Here is a 23992-nt window from a genome sequence, read left to right as displayed (position 1 = left end):
AGGCTTTTTGGGAAATGCAAAGCAGCTTAAATTGAAATTAATTCACGATTTTGAAATCCAACATAATATGACAATTTTAAAAAACATGACTGATTGAATCACTTTTCCATTCCAATTGTTTTAACAGCAGTTACAGTTACAAGAGAAATGCTGAAGATCATTGCAGCTGTGCCAACATCTGAAAAGGATTGGTCCTGCTCTGTGCATTTAACATTTTCTAATTTAGATTTTTAGCATTCGCGGTTTACTTTTTACATTCTTCATCTCTACCTTATGTCTTATTTGCGATTTACAGATATGTCATCAAAATTTTTAACGCCCTGAGTGCAACATATTGCAAACTTACTTCTTCCAACCGAATGTCGATATATTCACTATGACGCACAAATTGCTTTGTCGCAATGATAATTAGGCTATTTGAATTTTTTGCAGCACCACCACTGGATTTCAGAGTTCCAAACTCAAAAGAAAAATCAGGTTTCCGTCTGATTTGCTACAGGCAAAATATAAGGGCCAATATTCCTTTTAGTTTAAGGAGACTTTTAAAAATGATGTCCAAATAAATAGCTCTAATGTAACTTTTAAAACCACCGCAGAAAAAGCCACTCAGCTCATCATGTTTGCGCTGGCCAAAAACCAAAAAATAAAAAACTAGCCACCCATTATAATCCCATCTTTCAGCAGCTGGTCCATAGCCATGCAAGTTACAGCAGATCCAGATACCTTTTAAACAAGTTGAGAGATTCAGCCTCCACCACCAAATCAGGCAGCAAATTCCAGACACCCACCATCCCCTTTCATAGAATCATAGAATTTACAGTGCAGAAGGAGGCCATTCAGCCCATCGAGTCTCCACCGGCCCTTGGAAAGTGCACCCTACCTAAGCCCACACCTCCACCCTATCCCTGTAACCCAGTAACCCCACCTACCTAACCTTTGGACACTACAGTGGCCAATCCACCTAACCCGCACATCTTTGGGCTTTGGGAGGAAACCGGAGCACCTGGAGGAAACCCACACAAACATGGGGAGAACGTGCAAACTCCGCATAGACAGTGACCCAAGCCAGGTATCAAACCTGGGACCCTGGAGCTGTGAAGCAACTGTGCTAACCACTATGCTACCCTGCCCCCCCCAAATGTTTTCCCACATGTCCCCTCTAACCTTTTTCAAATGTGCCACCTGGTAATTGACTTCTCTATGAGGAGAAACTGGTCCTTCCTAGCTACTCTATCTCAGCCCCTCATTTGCCACTTTTCTGCCAATGTAACAAAATCCTTGATGTCATTCTGGAATCAACAATTATCCCTTTCACAATCAGCTACATGTCCAATTTTTGTCGTCATCTTCAAATTTTCCAATCATGCCTCCCAGATTCAAGTCCAAATCATTAATATATAAAACAAACAGCAAGGGACCCATCACTGAGCCCTGCGGAACCCGACTGGAAGCGACTTTGGATTTGCAAGAACATCCATCAACCATTATCCTTTGTTTCCTGCCATTGAGTCAATTTTCAAACAAACTCGCCACATTATCCAATGGGTTTTTGCTTTTCTGACCAGTCTGCCATGTGGGACCTTGTCAAATGCCTTACTAAAAGCCATGTATACAATATCCACTGCACCACCCTCATCAATCCTCCTCATTGCTTGCTCAAAATATTAGATTAAATTAGTAATACATGACCTCCCCCCGAACAAAACCATGCCAACTATCCCTGATTAATCCCATGTCTTTCTAAATTTATCCTGCCTCTCAGAATTAATGCTAATAATCTGTCCACTAGCAAAGTCAGAATGATCAGGCTTTAATTATTTGATCTATCCCTTGAAATCTTTTAAGTAAAGATACAACAGTCCCGGATCTCCAATCCTCTGTTACCTTATTTGTATCTCGTGAAGATTGGAAAATGATCCTCAGAGCATCCGCTGTTTCCACACTGGCTTCCTTTAACAGTGATTCATCCACCTTCAAGAATGACAGTCCCTCCAGTACATCCTCGCTCATTATGCTTATTGTATCTAATATTTCACAATCCTCCTCTTTAACTGGAATGTCTGCATCACCCTCTCCTTTGCGAAAACTCATTAATAATCAAACCCACATGTTCTGCATCCATGCATAAGTTACCTTGTACACGCCTGATAGGCCTTATCCTTTCCTTTGTTATTCTCTTGCTCTTAATATACTCACAAAACATTGTATGGGTTTTCCTTGATTTTACCTGCCAATATTCTTTCATATCCTCTCTTTGTTTTCCTAATTTCCTTTTTATTTCACCCCTGTATCTTCTATACTCCTCTTGGCTTTCTATGGTATTAGGTTTTTGTGACTATCATAAGCTTTCTTGTTCTGCTTTATCTTCCCCTGTATGTTCCTGGATAACCAGGACTGCCAGATTTGGCAGTGACGCCCTTTTTTTACGTGGGGCCTGTTCACACTGTGCACACAGAATTTCGCTTTTGAAAGCCTCTGACTGATGATTTTCCTTCAAGCAGCTGTATCCAGTCCACTTTCATCAGTCACTTCTCAGCTTTGTAAAATTTGTTTTCCCCTTATTTTGATCTTTTACTCGCGTTCTATTTTGTAGCCCTCTAAAATGGACACCAGTATACAAAATGGAGAACCGCAAGGAATACAGGGAAAAACAGCCATAGTAAGGACACACAGCTTGCAGAAGCATTTAGCATTTTGCACGTACAAAACCGGTTTCAAGGCAGTTGCAGAGACCCAGCCAAAGGTGCAAATAGGAAAGCAAACAGCATACTAATGAGATGCACCGACATGGAAAAAACTAAAGGCCATCTAACCTACACTATGCCCTTATCATCCATATGCTTATCCAATAAACTTTTAAATGCCCTCAATGTTGGCGAGTTCACTACTGTTGCAGGTAGGGCATTCCACGGCCTCACCACTCTTTGTGTAAAAAACCCACCTCTGACCTCTGTCCTTTATCTATTACCCCTCAATTTAAGGCTATGTCCCCTCGTGCTAGCCACCTCCATCCGTGGGAGAAGGCTCTCGCTGTCCACCCTATCTAACCCTCTGATCATTTTGTATGCCTCTATTAGGTCACCTCTTAACCTTCTTCTCTCTAACGAAAACAACCTCAAATCCATCAGCCTTTCCTCATAAGATTTTCCCTCCATACCAGGCAACATCCTGGTAAATCTCCTCTGCACCCGTTCCAAAGCTTCCACGTCCTTCCTATAATGAGGCGACCAGAACTGTACGCAATACTCCAAATGCGGCCGTACTAGAGTTTTGTACAACTGCAACATGACCTCATCGCTCCGGAACTCAATCCCTCTACCAATAAAGGCCATCACACCATAGGCCTTCTTCACAACCCTATCAACCTGGGTGGCAACTTTCAGGGATCTATGTACATGGACACCGAGATCCCTCCGCTCATCCACACTACCAAGAATTTTACCATTAGCCAAATATTCCTCATTCCTGTTATTCTTTCCAAAGTGAATCACCTCACACTTCTCCACATTAAACTCCATTTGCCACCTCTCAGCCCAGCTCTGCAGCTTATCTATGTCCCTCTGTAACCTGCAACATCCTTCCGCACTGTCTACAACTCCACCGACTTTAGTGTCGTCTGCAAATTTACTCACCCATCCTTCTGCGCCCTCCTCTAGGTCATTTATAAAAATGACAAACAGCAACGGCCCCAGAACAGATCCTTGTGGTACGCCACTCGTAATTGAACTCCATTCTGAACATTTCCCATCAACTACCACTCTCTGTCTTCTTTCAACTAGCCAATTTCTGATCCACATCTCTAAATCACCCTCAATCCCCAGCATCCGTATTTTCTGCAATAGCCGACCGTGGGGAACCTTATCAAACGCTTTACTGAAATCCATATACACCACATCAACTTCTCTACTCTCGTCCACCTGTTCAGTCACCTTCTCAAAGAACTCGATAAGGTTTGTGAGGCATGACCTACCCTTCACAAAACCATGCTGACTATCCCTAATCATATTATTCCTATCTAGATGATTATAAATCGTATCTTTTATAACCCTCTCCAAGTCTTTACCCACCACAGATGTTAGGCTCACCCACCGGCCTATAGTTACCGGGGTTATCTCTACTCCCCTTCTTGAACAAAGGGACTACATTTGCTACCCTCCAATCCTCTGTAACTATTCCTGTAGCCAATGATGACCTACAAATCAAAGCCAAAGGCTCAGCAATCTCTTCCCTGGCTTCCCAGAGAATCCTAGGATAAATCCCATCAGGCCCCGGGGACTTATCTATTTTCACCTTGTCCAGAATTGCCAACACCTCTTCCCTACGCACCTCAATGCCATCTATTCTAATACCCTGGGTCTCAGCACTCTCCTCCACAATATTATATTTTTCCTGAGTGAATACTGGTGAAAAGTATTCATTTAGTATCTCGCTTATCTCCTCAGCCTCCACACACAACTTCCCACCACTGTCCTTGACTGGCCCTACTCTTACCCTAGTCATTCTTTTATTCCTGACATACCTATAGAAAGCTTTTGGGTTTTCCTTGATCCTAACTGCCAAAGACTTCTCATGTCCCCTCCTTGCTCGTCTTAGCTCTCTCTTTAGATCCTTCCTCGCTTCCTTGTAACTATCAAGCGCCCCAACTGAAACTTCACGCCTCATCTTCACATAGGCCTCCTTCTTCCTCTTAACAAGAGATTCCACTTCTTTGGTAAACCACGGTTCCCTCGCTCTACCCTTTACTCCCTGTCTGACTGGTACGTACTGATCAAGAACACGCAATAGCTGTTTCTTGAACAAGCTCCACATATCCAGTGTGCCCAACCCTTGCAGCCTACTTCTCCAACCTACACATCCTAAGTCATGTCTAATGGCATCATAATTGCCCTTCCCCCAGCTATAACACTTGCCCTGCGGGGTATACTTATCCCTTTCCATCACTAATGTAAAGGTCACCGAATTGTGGTCACTGTCTCCAAAGTGTTCACCTACCTCCAGATCTAACACCTGGCCTGGTTCATTACCCAAAACCAAATCCAAAGTGGCCTCACCTCTTGTTGGCCTGTCAACATATTGTGTCAGAAAACCCTCCTGCACACATTGTACAAAGAACGACCGATCCAATGTACTCGAACTATATCTTTTCCAGTCAATATTAGGAAAGTTAAAGTCTCCCATAACAACTACCCTGTTACTTTCGCTCTTTTCCAGAATCACCTTCGCCATCCTTTCCTCTACATCTCTAGAACTATTAGGTGGCCTATAGAAAACTCCCAGCAGTGTGACCTCTCCTTTCCTGTTTCTAACCTCAGCCCATACTACCTCGGAAGAAGAGTCCCCATCTTGCATCCTTTCTGCCACCGTAATACTGTCCTTGACTAGCAGCGCCACACCTCCCCCTCTTTTGCCCCCTTCTCTGACCTTACTAAAACACCTAAACCCCGGAACCTGCAACAACCATTCCTGTCCCTGCTCTATCCATGTCTCTGAAATGGCCACAACATCGAAGTCCCAGGTACCAACCCATGCTGCCAGTTCCCCTACCTTATTTCGTATACTCCTGGCATTGAAATAGACACACTTCAAACCACCGACCTGAACACTTGCGCCCTCCTGCGAAGTCAAATCTGTGCTCCTGACCTCTCTACTCTCAATCTCCCGTACCCCAAAACTACAATCCAGGTTCCCATGCCCCTGCTGAATTAGTTTAAACCCCCCCAAAGAGTACTAACAAATCTCCCCCCCAGGATATTGGTGCCCCTTAGGTTCAGATGTAGACCATCCTGTCTATAGAGGTCCCACCTTCCCCAGAAAGAGCCCCAGTTATCCAGAAATCTGAATCCCTCCCGCCTGCACCATCCCTGTAGCCACGTGTTTAATTGCTCTCTCTCCCTATTCCTCGTCTCACTATCACGTGGCAGATGATACCGGCCCAATCCCAGATACAATAGAAACATTTTAAGTATCAATCGATACTTTTCTATAGCTACCCAGCCAGGATGGCGCCAGAGAAACCAGGACAATGAGCCCTAGGGACCGCCCCAGCCATCGAGAAAACGACCCCAGGATAGGGGAGTTCAAAACGTATCGATCGGGAAAGACCCAATCAATGAGGGAACCACACCAAGGGGGCTGGAACCTCCTGGGACCTATAAAAAGAAGGTCAAGCACATGATTCGGTCTGTTGCTTCCTGACTCCGGCCTAGGCTGTTGCATCCTGACTCCAGCCTCGACTCCAGCCTCCAGATCCTGTCTTTCATCACCGGCCGTTGAGCATCAGCCATCTATCAGTAAGTGCCAAAACAACGATCACTACGTGACCCAGGCATTGCTTATGCTCTTGCCGACTTTAATAACCAGAAGTTGCAGACCAAGAACGGGACGAAGGCCTTGCCCCCCTGACCTTGCCTGTTCCTTTCTAGATAAGTATTTAGTCGTTTAATAGTAGGAATAAGTATTAGTCTTTTAGCGTGTGCATGAGTATTTATTATATTTGTTATAATAAACACTAATTGTTTGGACTTACTGATCGGTGTTTAGATTTATTGCTTTGAACTTGACCTTGATAACTTGTGACGGTGTCTCTTACGGCACCTGGCGACTCCAGAGCATAGATACAGATACAGAGCCAAACCAGTGTTAAGCACATGTCCTCATGTCCTTTATTGGAGGCGTGTTAATCACACTAACAGTAGAACGAGCAACAATTTTTATCCTTTTCCACAATGATGCTAAATCTAACTGTACTATGGTAACTATTTCCACTGCTACTTCATCCACTTGTGATGCTTCATTTCCTAAGACTAAATTTAGAATTGCTTCCCCTCTCATTGGGCTTGTTACACTGGCTAAAAAGTTATCTTGAATGCAGTTCAAGAATTTTGTGCCCTCTGTGTCCTTCACACTGTTCATGACCCAGTCAATATTAGGGTACTTGAAACACCAACTATTATTGTCCTATCGTCTTTGCACTCTATACTGAGTGCATTTCTTGGACTTACTTTTCTTTGAGCTATCATTTTCCACCCTTGCTGGGAGTATTATTGCTATAACTTCACCGCACGCAATGCACACTATTTTATACTAATGTGGTAATACTGTTTACCATGGTGCACCAGCCGTTAAAAACATTTTGAAGTAAGCAAATTTTTTGCATAACTAGATTTCTTTTAAATTGTGGTGTACAATTAAAACTCTTAAAACAAAGATAGGATACAATTACAATTTCCAAATGTGCTGTTTAAAATAGGAAATACACGTAAATTAGCGTAATTTTCCAATTAGTTCTGCTTTAAATTTCATTCCATCAAATCTACACATATTTCCAGAGAAGCACTTACCTTTCTTCTTTATCCAAAGCTTTCTTATCTGCTGAACTACTCTTCTTAGGAGGTACAGGCGGTGCCACCTTCCGACAGATCTCCTCAATGCTGCACTTGTTTTGCCGACTCCGCGCTGCAATTTTTATTAAAATTCTTTCTATTGCTGTTATCCCATCACCGTGCATTTGTTGCATTGGGTCCAACCTGGATGTAGACTCTGAATCTTCTAACCAGAATGGATAGTAGGAGTTTTGTTTTCCTGAGAGTTTATGATGGAGCTTGATCAGGAGAGAAATCATACTTTCTCTGACTTCCAAAATAGTTGTTGTAAGTTGTGGAGTCGAATTCGGAGCAGTCCACTTCGATGTCTTTGGTCTAACAGCTGCAGCCTGAACAGGATTGCCGCTGTTGCGATTTATAATCTCCTGAAACTTGCGCCTACGTTCTGCAACTAAACTGAAGACCTGAGCTGTATTTGAACTCTAGAAGAAAAAGGAATGAAATTCAAATTCATTGCAATAATAAATTTAAATCAAGAGTTTAAATATCAGAGGATGTTCACAACTACTAATACGCTTGACAATAAGGTAGACTGTCAACTTGCTGCAAAGTGTTGGTTAATCTGCGGTCGACTGTGATGAGGGACTTTCTTCCCTTTTTTTAACAATGCGCTGAAGCACCACTTCAGGACAAACAACCTGAATTTAATTTCTAATCAAATCTATGGAATTTGAAAAGCAGATCAATTCCCAACAACAATTTTTACATCCAAGCTGCAAGTTTAAAATCTTCCCCATTCTTTCTGATGGTATAACCATGAAGCATTGTTTTCCTTTTATTTTAAACTTGCTGAAGTTGCCAATTCAAGACAAACAATTTGAGTTTACAGAAATCAAAGTACACTTAGCACCAGGATTCAAACTGGACAAAATTGGGTTTGGAGAGGAAAACTATGGATGAGATTCGAATTCAAATTAGGCCAAATAACGCTGACAATAAATTGAGGCCTTAGTGTTTACTTAGAGTTAAAAGGTAATTTTAAGCAGCACTCAAAGTAATTTGGTTTTATTCCAGAATGTCTATTCGTGAAGTGAATTCTGCAACACTGCACACAACTACTTTGACAGATTGGTTATTCAAATCAAGACAAAAATTGAAGTACCTCTCTGTTGAGAGCAGTAGCCCTTCTTGACCCCTATTACATAGGAAGAGACAGGAAAGTTGTAAAGCATAGAATAGTTTGTTTTAAAAGTAAAGATACCATTTTGTAACAAAAATGTAACCACCCTCACATGCCCTCCAAGCATAACTTTTCTTCCATCTACCTTAGGTAATATGAATTCTGTACAGGTGAGATGAATATAGTTCCAAGTTTTGTTTTCATTTTTGTAGCTGACTGTGTGCTAATTCCAGTATGATACTGAAAGGGACCAAAACTTTCCTGAGTACCTTCTCTAAGCAATGACAATAATCTATTTTTGAAACCATTTTTATTTCTCATCTAAAATACAATGTGAATTAACACAACTGCCAAATCTCTGACATTGCAGCCTTCCTCCATCAATATCACCTTCCAATTAAACAGTTCTGTACAAACACTTGGCCCTGACATGACGCAAGGTTCACTTCCTCGGGTTTAGTTCCAATTAGTTTCTTCTGTCAATTTCCTCTCCTTAACCTAATCCTTTTATCATCTTCATCTACCTACCCCTGGAACAAAACAATTCATCCAACTCAGGGCGGCACGGTGGCAGTGGTTAGCACTGCTGCCTCACAGTGCCGAGGACCTGGGTTCGATCCCAGCCCCGGGTCACTGTCCATGTGGAGTTTGCACATTCTCCCTGTGTCTGCGTGGGTCTCACCCCCACAACCCAAAAAGATGTGCAGGGCAGGTGAATTGGCCATGCTAAATTGCCCCTTAACTGGAAAAAAAAATTGGGTACTCTAAATTTAAAAAAAACTCATACAACTCTCTCACTGGCACACTTTCAACTTCTAATTCTTTCGCATTTGTCTGCCATTCATATATGCATCTTTGTTTTCTTGTATTGTCTTCCAGTTCCCATCTCCCTGCTAGGTTAGTTTAAACCCTTCCCAATAGCATTAACAATTAACCTGCACGGCTATCTGTTCAGGTGAACCCGTCCAGCATATCCTATCTCCCCCAAAACCGGTCCCAATATCCAGGAATCTAAAACCCTCCTTCTTGCGTCATCTCTCCAGCCATGTCCTTACCTTTTCTATCTTCCTATTTCCATAATCACTAGCATATGGCATTGGAAGAAATACTGGAGACTACTACCACTGAGGGCTTGCTTGCTGGTTTGTTTCCTAGCTCCCTAATATCTGCCTGGAGGACCTCAGCTCTCCCTCTACCTACATTAATGCTATTGATATGTGCCACAACTACTGGATGATCACTGATCTAATCCTCAGAGCGCTCTACAGTTACTCAGTGACACACGCTCCACATTCCCCATCACTACGACTTTTCAATTTTCCTCCTGTTCCCCTACAGCAAAGACAGCTATAGTCCCATGAAGTTGGTTTTAACTGCCCACTCCACAGGAACTATCACTTCCATCAGCTTTCAGATTGGAGAGTGAGGTGTAGTCTAAGGACTTGCTGCACTATCTGCCTGGTCCTCTTTGATTGCCTGGCAATCACTGCTATGCCTGCATACTCTTAAGATGGCCACATCCAGGCTTATGCTATCCACATAGCACTCAGCCTCACTGGTGCATCACAGTGATGCAAAAACCCAGAGTTCAAGCTTCTCCAAATGACAGCACTTTCTGCACATGCAGTTCTCCTGGACATAAGATGCATTTGTGTTCACAAGTTCCCATTCCAGCTTGAATCATGAAGCAGAGGAATAAAGGGGCAATAGTGCAGAAGGAGGGAAAATTAAGAAACACCCAAATACTTGCAGGTGCAGCACAGCACTTAATTGACAATTATATAATGGTGTTGACCAAATTCTGTATTCCCAAATCCATTCCCATCATTCCCAGAACTCAATCTTTAAATTTCTCCAATCCAATTTCTACCCCTTCCACAAAACAAAAACAGCTCTTATCAAAGTCGCAAATGACTGTGATAAAGGTAAACTTCCCCACCTCAACCTATCTGCAGCTTTTGGCAGGGTTGACCATACCATCCTCCTCCAACACCTTTCCACAGTTGTCCACCTGGATGAGATAGCTCTCACCTGGTTCCATTCTTATCCATCTAACCATAGCCAGAGAATCACATCCAATGGCTTCTCCTGTACAGAGTACAGGAATGAGAGAGAGAATCTGGTGAACTAGTGCGACAATAATAATCTCTCCCTCAATGTCAACAAAATGAAGGAGATAGTCATCAACTTCAGGATGCATAGTGGAGAACATGCCCCTCTCTACATCAATGGGACCGAAGTAGAAAGGGTCGAGAGCTTCAAGTTTTTAGGTGTACAGATCACCAACAGCCTGTCCTGGTTCCCCCCATGCAGACACTATAGTTAAGAAAGCCCACCAACGACTCTACTTTCTCAGAAGACTAAGGAAATTTGGCATGTCAGCTACGACCCTCACCAACTTCTATAGATGCACCATAGAAAGCATTCTTTCTGGTTGTATCACAGCTTGGTATGGAACCTGTTCTGCCTAAGATCGCAGGAAACTACAAAAGGTCATGAATGTAGTCCAGTCCATCACGCAAACCACCTTGCCATCCATCGACTCATCTATAATTCCCGCTGCCTCAGAAAGGCAGCCAGCATAATTAAGGACCCCACACACCCCGGACATAATCTCTTCCACCTTCTTCCGTCAGGAAAAAGATACCAAAGTTTGAGGTCACGTACCAACCGACTCAAGAACAGCTTCTTCCCTACTGCCATCAGACTTTTGAATGGACCTACCTCGTATTAAGTTGATCTTTTTTCTATACCTTGCTATGACTGTAACATTATATTCTGCAGTCTCTCCTTCCTTTTATACGGTATGCATTGTTTGTACTGCATTCAAGAAACAATACTTTTCACTGTATACTAATACATGTGACAATAATAAATCAAATTAAATCTTCCTGTTGCCTCACAGTTACCCCCGTGTTCTCCAAGAATCTATCCTTGACCTTCTCCTATTTCTCATCTACATGCCACCCCTCAGCAACATCATCCAAAGACACAACATTAGTTTCTTACATGCATGTTTCACAGAATTTCCCAGCTCCACCTGACCACCAGCTCTCAGTTCCTATCAGACTGCTCATCTAACATCCAGTACCGGATTAGCAGAAATTTCCAACTAAAGATTAGGAAAACTGAAGTATTTGTTCTCAACCCTAACCCAAACTGTGTTTCCTAGATACTGACTCCATCCTTCTTCCTGGTAACAGTGAGGTGAAGTCAGTTTGTTTACAACCTTGGCAGTACATTTGGCCCAGTGATGAGTTTCCAAACTTATATTCATGCCATCACTAAGAGATCTTGGGCATGAATCCCTCACCAATTCCAGTACTGGCTCCACGTGGAGTACCCGCGGAGAACGGCCGGTGAATTGCCGTGTCCCGGGCCGTGCATACCCAGGGCTAACAAGCTACAGCCACGCACGCCGAGAAACATGGCGCCGGCCATGCTGGACAGCGAACCCGCCCACCCCGACCCCACAGCCCATCCCCTAGCGCCCGCCCCCCCCCCCCCCCCCCCCCAAAAGCCCTAGCAGAAGCCTCCAGGCCAGCGGCACGGATCCCGGCCGCTGCCGGCATGCCAGGTTCCCGACCGTTGGGACCACAAGTGGCCACGCCGTCAGGAACATGGCCCACCGGGGGCGCGGGTGAGCCAACTGATGACACGCCAACGAAGTTGCGACTGCGCGTGGCGCGCACCCTGATGACACTGATTTGGAGGGGGCAAAGCATCGCCAACCAGTGTCAAACCAGCTCATGGCCCGATTCCAGCGCAGAAGCCATTCTCCGTCCGATCGCCAATCCCCATTTTGGTGTCGGACTATGGAGAATCCCACCCCCTATTTCCAGCTCTCTCACAACAGTTCATCTGCCCTTAATGCCTTCATTACTTCGAGACTCTACTAGCTAAATTCGCTCCTGGCTGGTCTCATTTATTCCAACCTCCATAAACTGGAGGCCATCAAATACTTTGCTGCCACTGTCTTAATTCATACCAAGTCCTGGTCCCCATCACCCCTGCACATGCCGACCTACATTGTCTCCAATTAAGCCAAGAGGCAGCACGGTGGTAACGTGGTTAGCACTACTGCCTCACAGCGCCAGGGACTCGGGTTCAATTCTGGCCTTGGGTGACTGACTGTGTGGAGTTTGCACTTTCTCACCGTGTCTGCGTGGGTTTCCTCCCATAGTTCAAAGAAGTGCTGGTTAGATGGATTGACCATGCTAAGTTGCCCCTTAATATCCAGGGATTTGAAGGTTAGGTGGGGTTATGGGGATAGGACGAGGGAGTGGGGCACTCTTTCAGAGAGTTGGTGTAGACTCGATGAGCAGAATGGCCACTTTCTGCACTGCAGGGATACTATGATTCTAAGAAAGTTTTGATTTTAAAATTCTTATCCTTGTTTACACTTCCCTCTATGCCCTTGTCTCCTTTCCACCTCCGGTCCAATAATCCTCCATATCAGGGTTCCTCGAATTCTGTCCTTTTTTAGCATCCCTAACTTTCATCACTCCACCATCACTGGCTGCACCTTCTGTTGCCTCGGTCTTAAGCTACTTCCCCAAACCTCTCTACCTTGTTTTCTTCCCTTAAGACACGTTTTAAAACCTTTATCTTTGACCAAGCTAGAGGTCATCTGATATCAGAAGTCCCAACATCAGGATCAAAGGAGGCAGATGACCCTGCTTCAACTAGAGTTAGGATCTGGGGGAGGCATTCCCTGCAGTGAATAATTGAGGGATCACCTCGCAATTAATATAGTGGTGGACCATCCCAAGAGGGTAGCACGGTAGCATAGTGGTAAGCACTATGGCTTCACAGCGCTCGGGTCCCAGGTTCGATTCCCGCTTAGGTCACTGTCTGTGCAGAGTCTGCGCGAGTTTCCTCCGGGTGCTCCGGTTTCCTCCCACTGTCCAAAGAATGTGCAGGTTACGTGGATTGGCCATGCTCAATTGTCCTTAGGTTAGATAGGGTTGTTGGGTTACGCGGATAGGGTGGAGGTGTGAGCTTAAGCTCTTTCCAAGAGCTGGTGCTGACTCGATGGGCCGAATGGCCTCCTTCTGCACTGTAAATTCTATGATTCTAAGAGCTGCCAACCCAATCATAGCAGTTCCAAGGAGAACGTCTGATTGGATAAGCACCCTTGAAGAGGAGTGTGTGGGACACCAGGGCCAGGAAGGCAGGCCCTACAATCAGGGGTAATAGGGGTCTCACCAAACAGGTGGTACCATTGTTGTGGGAAAGGTTGTCACTACTGGGGGGATCTCCTCTGTGGGTCGTGAGTGCCAAAAAAGGAGCCAACCTCCAGCAAGCCCAATGAAAGACAATTAAATTTCACTCAAATGTTTCCAGAAATGGCTCTTAGAATAGAATAGAATAGAATTTACCCTGCAGTTTGAGAGGGAGAAGCTACAATCAGATGTAACGGTATTACAATTAAATAAGGGCAACTACAAAGACATGAGGGAGGAGCTGGTCAAAGTTGATTGGTAAAGGACCCTAGCAGGGAAGACGGTGGAACAGCAATGGCAGGGGTTTTTGGGGGTCATTCAGAAGGCATAACAGAAATTCATCCCAAAAAGGAGGAAACATGCTAAGGGGAGGACAAGGCATCCATGACTGACAAGAGATATCAAGAACAGCATAAAAGCTAAAGAAAAAGCATACAAAGTAGTGAGGATTACATAGAACATATAGAACATATAGTGCAGAAGGAGGCAATTGGGCCCACGGAGTCTCCACCAACCCACTTAAGCCCTAATTTTCACCCTATCCCCATAACCCAATAACCGCTCCTAACCTTTTTTTGGTCACGAAGGGCAATTTAGCATGGCCAATTGGGAAGCCTTTAAAAGCCAGCAGAGGACAAGTAAAAAAGCAATAAGGAGGGAGAAGATGAGGTAAGAGTGCAAGCTAGTTAGTAATATAAAGGAAGCTAGGAAGAGTTTTTTTCAATATATAAAAGGTAAGAGAGAAGCAAAAAATAGATATTGGACCACTGGAAAATGTGGCTGGAGACGTAACAATAGGAAACAAAGAAATGGCAGATAAACTGAATAGTTACTTTGCATCAGTCTTCACGGTGGAAGACACCAGTGGGGTGCCAAAGCTCCAGGAGAACCAGGGGACAGAGGTGAGTGAAGTGGCCATCACTAAGGAGAAGGTTCTGGGGAAACTGAAAGGTCTGAAGGTGGATAAGTCACCTGAACCAGATGGACTACACCCCAGGGTCCTAAAAGAGATAGCTGAGGAAATTGTGGAGGCATTGGTGATGATCTTTCAGGAATCACTGGAGGCAGGAAATGTCCCAGAGGACTGGAAAGTGACAAATGCAACACCACTGTTTAAGAAGGGAGGGAGGCAGAAGATCGGAAATTATAGACCGGTTAGCCTGACTTCGGTCTTTGGTAAGATTTTAGAGTCTGTTATTAAAGATGAGATCGCAAAGTACTTGGACGTGCATGGTAAAATAGGACTGAGTCAGCACGGCTTTGTCAAAGGGAGGTCATTGAGGAGGTAACAAGGAAATTAGACAAAGGAGAACCAGTGGACGTGATTTATTTAGATTTCCAAAAGGCCTTTGACAAGATGCTGCATAGGAGACTGTTAAATAAGTTAAAAGCTCAAGGTGTTAAGGGTAAGATCCTGGCATGGATAGAGGATTGGCTGACTGCCAGAAGGCAGAGAGTGGGGACAAAAGGGTCTTTTTCAGGATGGCAGCCGATGACTAGTGGTGTGCCTCAGGGGTCTGTGCTGGGACCACAACTTTTCACAATATACATTAACGATCTGGAAGAAGGAACTGAAGGCCCTGTTGCTATGTTTGTAGATGATACAAAGATCTGTAGAGGGACAGGTAGTATTGAGGAAGCAAGGGGGCTGCAGAAGGACTTGGACAAGCTAGGAGAGTAGGCAATGAAGTGGCAAATGAAATTCAATGTGGAAAATTGTGAGGTTATGCACTTTGGAAGGAGGAATTTAGGCATAGACTATTTTCTACACAGGGAAATGCTACCAGAGGCACAAGGGACTTGGGAGTCCTTGTTCACGGTTCTCTTAAGATTAACATGCAGGTTCAATCGGCAAATGCAATGTTAGCATTCATGTCAAGAAGGCTAGAATACAAGACCAGGCAGGTACTCTGAGGCTGTATAAGGCTTTGGTCAGGCCCCATTTAGAGTATTGAGAGCAGTTTTGGGCCCCGTATCTAAAGAAGGTTGTGCTGGCCTTGGAAAAAGTCCAGAGGAGGTTCACAAGAATAAACCCCGGAATGATGAACATGCCGTATGAGGAAGAGTTGAGGACTCGGGGTCTGTACGCATTGGAGTTTTGAAGGATGAGAGGGGGATCTTATTGAAACTTACAGGATACTGCGAGGCCTGGATAGAGTGGATGTGGAGAGAATGTTTGCACTTGCAGCAAACCGGGGGGGCGGGGGGTATTTTTGTGAAGGACCTCGAGCTATTTTCTTACATTAAAGGCACTATTAAAGCATAAGTTGCTGCCTTTGAACGAGGTTGTCACGTAGATCTCAAATCTGTGCCCTTAGCTCAGGAAAAGTTACTTGCATGGAAAAGTATGTATTTATTTAGTATATACGTACATAACATATATCAATTGTAACTCAAAAATAAATATGGTGGTGGTTAAAGACAAAAATTATCAAACGGATGAAAGGATATACTACTGGATTTTGTTTTTGGAAGTCGTGAAGTACAGATGGCCACTTCCACCTCTAGCTCTGGAAAGTATGGGCGCGATTCTCCGCAAATGCGGAGAGTCGTAAAGACTGACGTGAAACCGGCCGTGTTTCACGGCAGCCTTAACGCCCGTTCCCGGGACCCGATTCCCCCCCCCCCCCCCCCCCCCCCCCCCCCGGTCGGGGCTAGCATCGCGGCCCTGGGAAGAACGGCAGCGCGGGCTTAGCGAACGTTCGCTAAACCCGGCCGCCAAGACTCACAGCGGCTGACGCGCACGATGACGTCAGCCGCACATGCGCGGGTTGGACGGCTCCAACCCGCGCATGCGCAGATGACGTCATCGCGCATTTGCGTCAGACCGGCGCATGCGTGGTCCGTAATGCCCCTCAGCCGCCCCACGGACTGATCCTGCGGGGCGGCGGAGGGAGAAAGAGTGCGAGGGGTAAGTACCCGCTGCCCACGATCGGTGCCCACCGATCGCGGGGCCATGCCACCCTTGGTGCGGCCGTGCCAATCGGTGGCATGGTTGTGCAGAACGGCACTTTGGCGCCGTTTTCACGAACTTGTATAGCAGGTGTATTCAAATTCGTGAAAACGGCCGTAAAGGCCTTGGAAATCGGCCCATCGGCCAGGGGAGAATCGCTGCTCGCCGTAAAAAAACGGCGAGCAGCGATTCGTGTCGGGGGGCGGGCGTGGGGGGGGGGGGGGGGGGGGGGAGGGGAAGAGAGAATTGCGGGAGGGCGTCGGACCAGCGTCACCGTTAAAATTTGCACCGCCCGCTATTCTCCGCCCCGTCGTGAGTGCAGAGAATCGCGCCCTATATTTCTCTCCAGAAACACGTTAGGTAATTTGGGCGTTCTGAATTCTCCCTCAGTCTACCCAGCCAGGTGCCGCAATGTGGCGACTAGGGGATTTTCCACAGTAACTTTGTTGCAGTGTTAACGTAAGCCTACTTGTGACAATAATATTAAGATTATTTTATTTTTTTATTAAAGGACAATTAGTGTGGCCAATCCACCTAACCTGCATATCATAGATCATAGAATTTACAGTGCAGAAGGAGGCCATTCGGCCCATCGAATCTGCACCGGCTCTTGGAAAGAGCACCCTACCCAAGCCCACACTCCTACCCTATCCCCATAACCCAGTAACCTCACCCAACACTAAGGGCAATTTTGGACACGAAGGGCAATTTTGCATGGCCAATCCACATAACCTGCACATCTTTGGACTGTGGGAGGAAACCGGAGCACCCGGAGGAAACCTACGCACACACGGGGAGGATGTGCAGACTCCGCACAGACAGTGACCCAAGCCGGGAATCGAACCTGGGACCCTGGAGCTGTGAAGCAATTGTGCTAACCACTATGCTACCGTGCTGCCCCTAATCTTTGGGTTGTGGGGGTGAAACCACTGCGCCACTGTTATTATTATTATTTTAAAATAAATTACCTTGGTGCCTTGTTCAATGAAACCTCTACTGACAATGAAATATAATTTTTACAAAGAACTGCCTGTATCCCAACTCACACCAGGTGCCATTCACCAATAACACCCAGCTCACTTACATACATTGCCTCAAATTTTTGAAGTTCACATCCTGGTTTTCAAATCCATCCATGGCCTTGCCCCTTCTTGTCCCCGTAACTTCCTCTATCCATAAAAGATATCTGTGCTCTTCTAATTCTAGACACTTACAGTTTCAATTTCTCCACCATTAGCCTTCATTTGCCAATAATCTAGAATTCCCTGCCTAAACATCGGTGCCTCTTTCTGCCTTCCATCCTTTAAAATACTCCTTCAAACCTACCTCTTTGACAAATGCCTTTGGTCATCTGGTCATGTGGCTCAGTATCAGATTTTGTTTGATAATGCTGTGAAGTGACTTGGAGCATTTTACTATGTTAAAGGTGCTGTACATATGTGCAAGATGTTGATGTTGCAAAGGGATAATAACTTCATAAAAGCAAATCCATGATTTACAAAGAATGTCTATATTCTAGATACAAGAGTTAAAGGCAATATAATTATATCTGTAAACAATATTGTAAAGTTATTGTTAACGGTCAATTTTAATTATCCATCAAAGTGTGGCCACAGTTGATAGAACAAATTTTAAATAGACTGATTGAAAGGCAAGATTGATTTTTGACAGAGGTACTTAAGTCGATGTACCAGGTTACTCATAACTCAAATTGAGTGCAAAAGTGCTTGTAAGAAATGTAAAAGTATGGAACTTAAATGTAAAACTACAAGTACTTTTCATGAATAAGAATAAACTTGTCAAATTTAAGACAGAAGTTAAATTAATGGGCTCACACATTCTGATCTTTTGATCATCAATAATAAATTTAAGTCTATACATTGATCACTATTTAACTGATTTAATACAGTTAGTGTCTAAATACTCTTACTTTGTCTATTAGGCTTTAGTTGGAATACGGTGCAATAGATAAGACATATACACACTAAAGTCTGTCACCTGCTGCTTTCAGCAGATCATTCAATGTAATTTATCACCTTGAAAAGAAAACCAGGAGAATGTAATTGCTAAAGTACTATAAGAACATCAGACAAAGGAGCAGGAAAAGAGCACACTGGCCCATTGAGCCATCTCCGGCTCAATATGATAAGAGCAGATATTCGGTCTAAACCTCACTTTCCAGCCTGCTCCCACATCCCTCTGTTCCCCAAGAAACCAAAAATCCGCCTATGTCAGTCTTAAATATATTCAATAGTGACCCTCTGGGACAGATAATTCTAAAGAGTCATCCCTAAATGATTGGTTGCTTATTCTGAAACTTTTCCAGATTCCTCAGCCCTCCCTATCTACCCTGTCAAGCCATTTCATATTTTTGAATGTTTCAATGAGATCACCTTCCATTTTCCTAAACTCCAGAGAATACAGGCCCAATTTATTCAGACTCTCATCATAGACAACCCTCATCCCAGGGATCTATCTAACTAACCTTCGTTGTACTGCCTCCAATGAAAGTATATTCTCCCTTAAATATAGGGAGACCAAAACGGCACAGTACTCCAGGTATGCTCTCATCAAGGCCCTGTAGAATGCAGAAAGATTTATTTATCCTTGTGCTCCAATCTCCTTGCAATAAAGAGCAACGTGCCATTTGCTTTCCTTGTTGCTTGATGTACCTGCATGCTAACTTCTTGTGTTCCTTTTGCAACTACACCCAAGTCTCCAAACAACAACATTTTCTAGTTTTGCACCTTTTTTTAAATATTCTGCTCGTCTATTCTTATCACCAAAGTGATTAACATCACAATTCCCTACATTATATTTCATCTGACACCTTGTTGCCCACTCACTTAACCTGTCCATGTCTCTTTGCATCCTCCTCATGCCTTCAATTCCCACCTAGCTTTATACTGTCGCTACAAGCTTAGATACATTACTCTCTGTCTTTTTGTCTGAGTCAGTAATAGAGATGGCAAATAGCTGAGGCCACAGCACTGATCCTTGCAAACCCCTAATATTCACACACTGCCAACTTGAAAATGCCCCATTTATCCCTACCTCCTGTCCATTAGCCAATCCTATATCCATGCTAACATATCATCCCCAACTCCATGTGCCCTTATATTGTGCAGTAACCTTTTGGTGGCACCTTATTGAATGCCTTTTGGAAATCCAAGTATACTACCCGACTAATTACATCCTTAAAACATTCTAATGATTTGTCAAACAGAAGTTCCCTTTCCAGGTGCATTGTTAAGACTTCCTTCATAATAGATTCCAGCATTTTTCCAATGACTGATGTCCAGCTAACTGCCTTGCACAGTTTCCCGATTTCTTTCTCCCTCCTTTTTTGAATAGGGGTGTGCATTTGGGAACTTCCAATCTGCTGGACCATTCGAGAAGTAGGGAACAATGGAAAAGCATAGTCAATGCAACCACTATCTCTGCAGCTATCTCTTTTAGAATCCTAACAGATATAGGGTCCTGGAAATTTGTTGGATTTTAGTTCCTTGAGTTTTTTCGGTACTTTTTTTTCTCTGCTGAGATCAATTACTGAATTTCCTTACTCCTATTAGCCCCGATGTTACTCTCTATTTCTAGTATGTAATTTGAATCTTGTACATTGAAGACTACATTCAAAATATTTGTTCATTGTCTCTGTCATTTTGTCGTTTCCTATGATAATTTCTACTGTCTCTGCTTCAAAGGGGCCAACACTTACGTGAGCAACATATAGACATACAAAAGCTCTTACAATCGTTTTTTTATATTTCTGGCTAGATTGCTCCCATATTCTATTTTTTCCCCTTATCAACATTTTGGTGGTCTTTTACTGGGTTCTAAAACACTCCCAATCTTCAACTTGTTTTGCAATGTTATAAGCCTCTTATTTTAATCTAATGCTAACCTTAACCACAGATGGATCTTTCTGGCTGTATTGCTGTTTTTCAATATAATATATATGTTTACTGAACATACTGAATTTTGCTTCTTTAAATGCTGTTTACCCAATCAATCACAGCCAGTTCGCCCTCATCCTTATGTATCTGGTTTTGTTTAAGATGCTTGATTTGAATAGAGTATGTTGTTTTCAAACTTAATGTGGAGTCCAGTGAATCTTCCACTACAACATTACTAATTAACACTGCCTCATTGCACAATACTAGATCTAAAACAGCTTTATCCCTAGTTGGTTCCATAACATATTGTTCCAGAAAACTGTCCCAAAAGCATTCTACAAACTCATCTTCACTACCACCTTTGACAATTTGACTAGTCCGGTCTATTTGAAGATTAAAGTTCCACCACAACTATAACATTGACTTTGTTACAAGCTCCAATAATATTTTGGTCAATGCTCTGTCCAAAGTTATAACTCCTGGTTACTACTATAAACTACTCCTACTAGCATTTTCTAACCCTAGCTGTTCGTAATCTCCACTCAAACTGATTCCACTTCTGATTGTCTGAGCCCTGATTCTTTCTCACTAATGTCCTTGCATTACATTTTATTATGGGGGCTGCCTCATCACTTTTCAATTGCCTGTCTTTTCAAAATGCTGTGATACATGTTGTAATACCTTGGGGTATTTATTTTCTAACTTTGTACACCTAGTGGTGGCAATTAGATCTAAAACATTCATCTCTATTTGTGCCACTAAGTCATCTACCTTATTGCGAATGTCTGCGCATTCAGATAAAGAATTTTATTTTTTACTGCTATTCCCTGCAAAAACCTACTCTCTGATGCACAGTTACCATTAATCTTTCTGTCCTTTTCTGTACCACTAAGTTTGTCTTTAGCCCGATTGATATACTTTTCTATTGCAGCAACCTTTATCTTTGGATTTCTAAAACTTGCTTCACATCTACCCTTCTCCCCCTCTGTTGGTTTAAAGCCATTTTTCGCCTACTCTGACCATATATTTGCTGGTGAAGTCTATACTCTGTCCCTTCCTGCCATACTGTGGTTACTATTATCCGTATTGCTACATCCCACTATCTCCTTGTCATTTCTCGTTAAAGTTTCAAGTCTCCCCTCATGTGAACACTCCCCGCCACCAACCCCCCCCCCCCCCCCCCCCCCCCCCCCCCCATCCCCCTTTTAGTTTAAAGCCACTTCTACATTTTATACGAACTAAAAATCTTCGGAGGCAACACTGGATTATAAATTTCTTATCCATCTCAATTTTCAAAATCAATACAAAGTGGACTAACATTATGGCCCATGCAAACATTATGAACAAATCAATAGCCATGTACAGGTCACATAAGTGATATAAAATGCAAGCGCAATACTCGTGAAGACATTATTAACTTTCTTATTTCTGAATAACAATTGGAAAATGTAAAGCTAGACCATGTCAACTCATACACACTAACCTGTACAAAAGAAGAGGCATCTGAACTCGTGCTGGCAGGTGGTTCCCTGGTCACTTCAGGAGCTGTCTCTGGTAGTCTGACTCGCACATAGTTGATGATATGATGCAGGTTTGTTGTTATGTTGGTTCCATGGAACCAACTATCAGAACATCGCTCTTCACCAAACATCTCCTGCAAGGAAATTTGATTATAAACTTAACTGTTTAGGTAAACATGACAGACTTGCAATTAGTAGCTACAGCTAAATAAAAACAAATAAATTGTGCAAGAAAAATCCCAGAAAAATATTTCTTCACAGTATTACACTGAACACTGGATCCGAAGTCTACGTTCCTTCCCAAACCCTTTTCTCTTTTCCACGGCACCTTCCCATGCAATCGCAGAAAGTGCAACACTGCCCCATTACCTCCACCCTCCGCACTGTCCAAGGGATCAAACATTCTTTTCAGGGAGGTTAAGCAGCATTTCAACTGTATATCCTTCAATTTTGTCTACTGTATGTGCTGCTCCTAACACGGTCTCCTCTACACTGGGGAGGCTAACATCTTCGCTCCGTTTGCATGCATGACTACAACCTTGTGGTTGCTTGCTATTTAAACTTAGCATCTTGCTCCAATGCCCACATGTCCGTGCCCCCGACCCCCCCCCCAACCCAAATTGTTTTTCAGCTTCCTTGCCTTCCCCAATAGCTGGTCTTCCCCAAAAGAACCCCATTCCTCCATTTGGCCACCTGTCCTTTGCTGTTCAGTTGCTCCCATTAACACATTCTGCTATCTCACCTTGTCACTATTGGCACTCTTCATCCCTTAATAGCACCATTAACACTCCCTTTTGCCTTATCTCCATGACAAATTTGCCAATATCTTCTTTGCCCCAACCTACCCGTTCTTCTATTCTGCTCCACCTCCTCCATCCCCTTTCCAACTTTATAGTTCTTTACATTTTACCTTTCTTCAATTCTGTACAAAGGTCATTTAGACTCAAAAGGTTAACTCTGTTCCTCTCCACAGATGCTGCCAGACCTGCTGAGTTCATCCAGCATTTTCTGTTTATATTTCAATGTCTAGCATCCGCAGTATTTTGCTTTTACTGAATTACTGATCTTAGCTGTGTGGAAATACTGTGTGGAGAAGACCATGTATTTCTTCACAGGAAGAGTGGCAAGGCATGAAATGGGAAGCAGTCCCCTTCATGACTTGCATATCTTAAATCTGCAAGTTTCAGAAAGCCATTGATCACAGCTTGGGAGCCCCATCAGCTCTACCAGAAAATTCTGACTAACCATGAGGATTTCTGTGGTGAATCTAAATTCTAAATAAATTGGGGGAAGCCATAATGCAAAAAAAAAAATTTAACCACATTTTTAATATTTGGATTTCTTCAACATCAAAGTAAATTTAACAAATTAAGAACTATTAGAGTAAGTTGCATCAGTTTTAGAGTTCCAGCCACATATAAGGCAGCGTAACTGTCAGGGACAGGTTAGGCGGACCTGTTGATCTTTTCCTATTGGCTGTTTTATGTACGGCCATATATTGGGTAGCTAAGTTCGCTGAACGGCTGGTTCGTATGCAGAGTGTCACCAACAGCACGGGTTTAGTTCTGGCACCAGCTGAAGTTATTCATGAAGGCACTGCCTTCTCAACCTTGCCCCTCGCCTGAGGTGTGATGACCCTCTGGTTAAACCACCACCAGCCAGCAATCTCTCAAAAGGGAAGAGCAGCCTATGGTCCTCGGGGACTTTGGCAACTTTCATTAATTTAAGTATCAGAATCAGAAAACCACCTTTATGTGCTGCATTTAACTACTCAAAAGTAAGGATTTCCAATAGACATAGACAAATTATGTTTTATTTATTTAGTATTTATTTGGTATTCTGATGTGGTTCATTTATAAGAAGGTTTATCTAAAGCTAACTTATTTTGTCCAGTTA

General features: G+C 43.5%; 1 protein-coding gene across 1 annotated transcript in view; it reads right to left on the bottom strand.

Annotated features, from left to right (window-relative positions):
* ubr3 (ubiquitin protein ligase E3 component n-recognin 3) overlaps positions 1-23992 on the bottom strand; it is a 466944-nt gene that overhangs the window by 285627 nt on the left and 157325 nt on the right. Inside the window, exons 22-24 of the mRNA XM_038790293.1 lie at positions 22060-22230; positions 8485-8517; positions 7341-7804 (exon numbers count right to left, since the gene is read on the bottom strand). Of these exons, the coding sequence (XP_038646221.1) occupies positions 7341-7804; positions 8485-8517; positions 22060-22230 (668 nt within the window). The remainder of the gene's footprint in view (positions 1-7340; positions 7805-8484; positions 8518-22059; positions 22231-23992) is intronic.

Source organism: Scyliorhinus canicula, chromosome 2, assembly GCF_902713615.1.
Source record: "Scyliorhinus canicula chromosome 2, sScyCan1.1, whole genome shotgun sequence".
Classification (NCBI taxonomy): Eukaryota; Metazoa; Chordata; class Chondrichthyes; order Carcharhiniformes; family Scyliorhinidae; genus Scyliorhinus; species Scyliorhinus canicula.
This window is presented reverse-complemented; position numbering and strand designations above follow the sequence as displayed.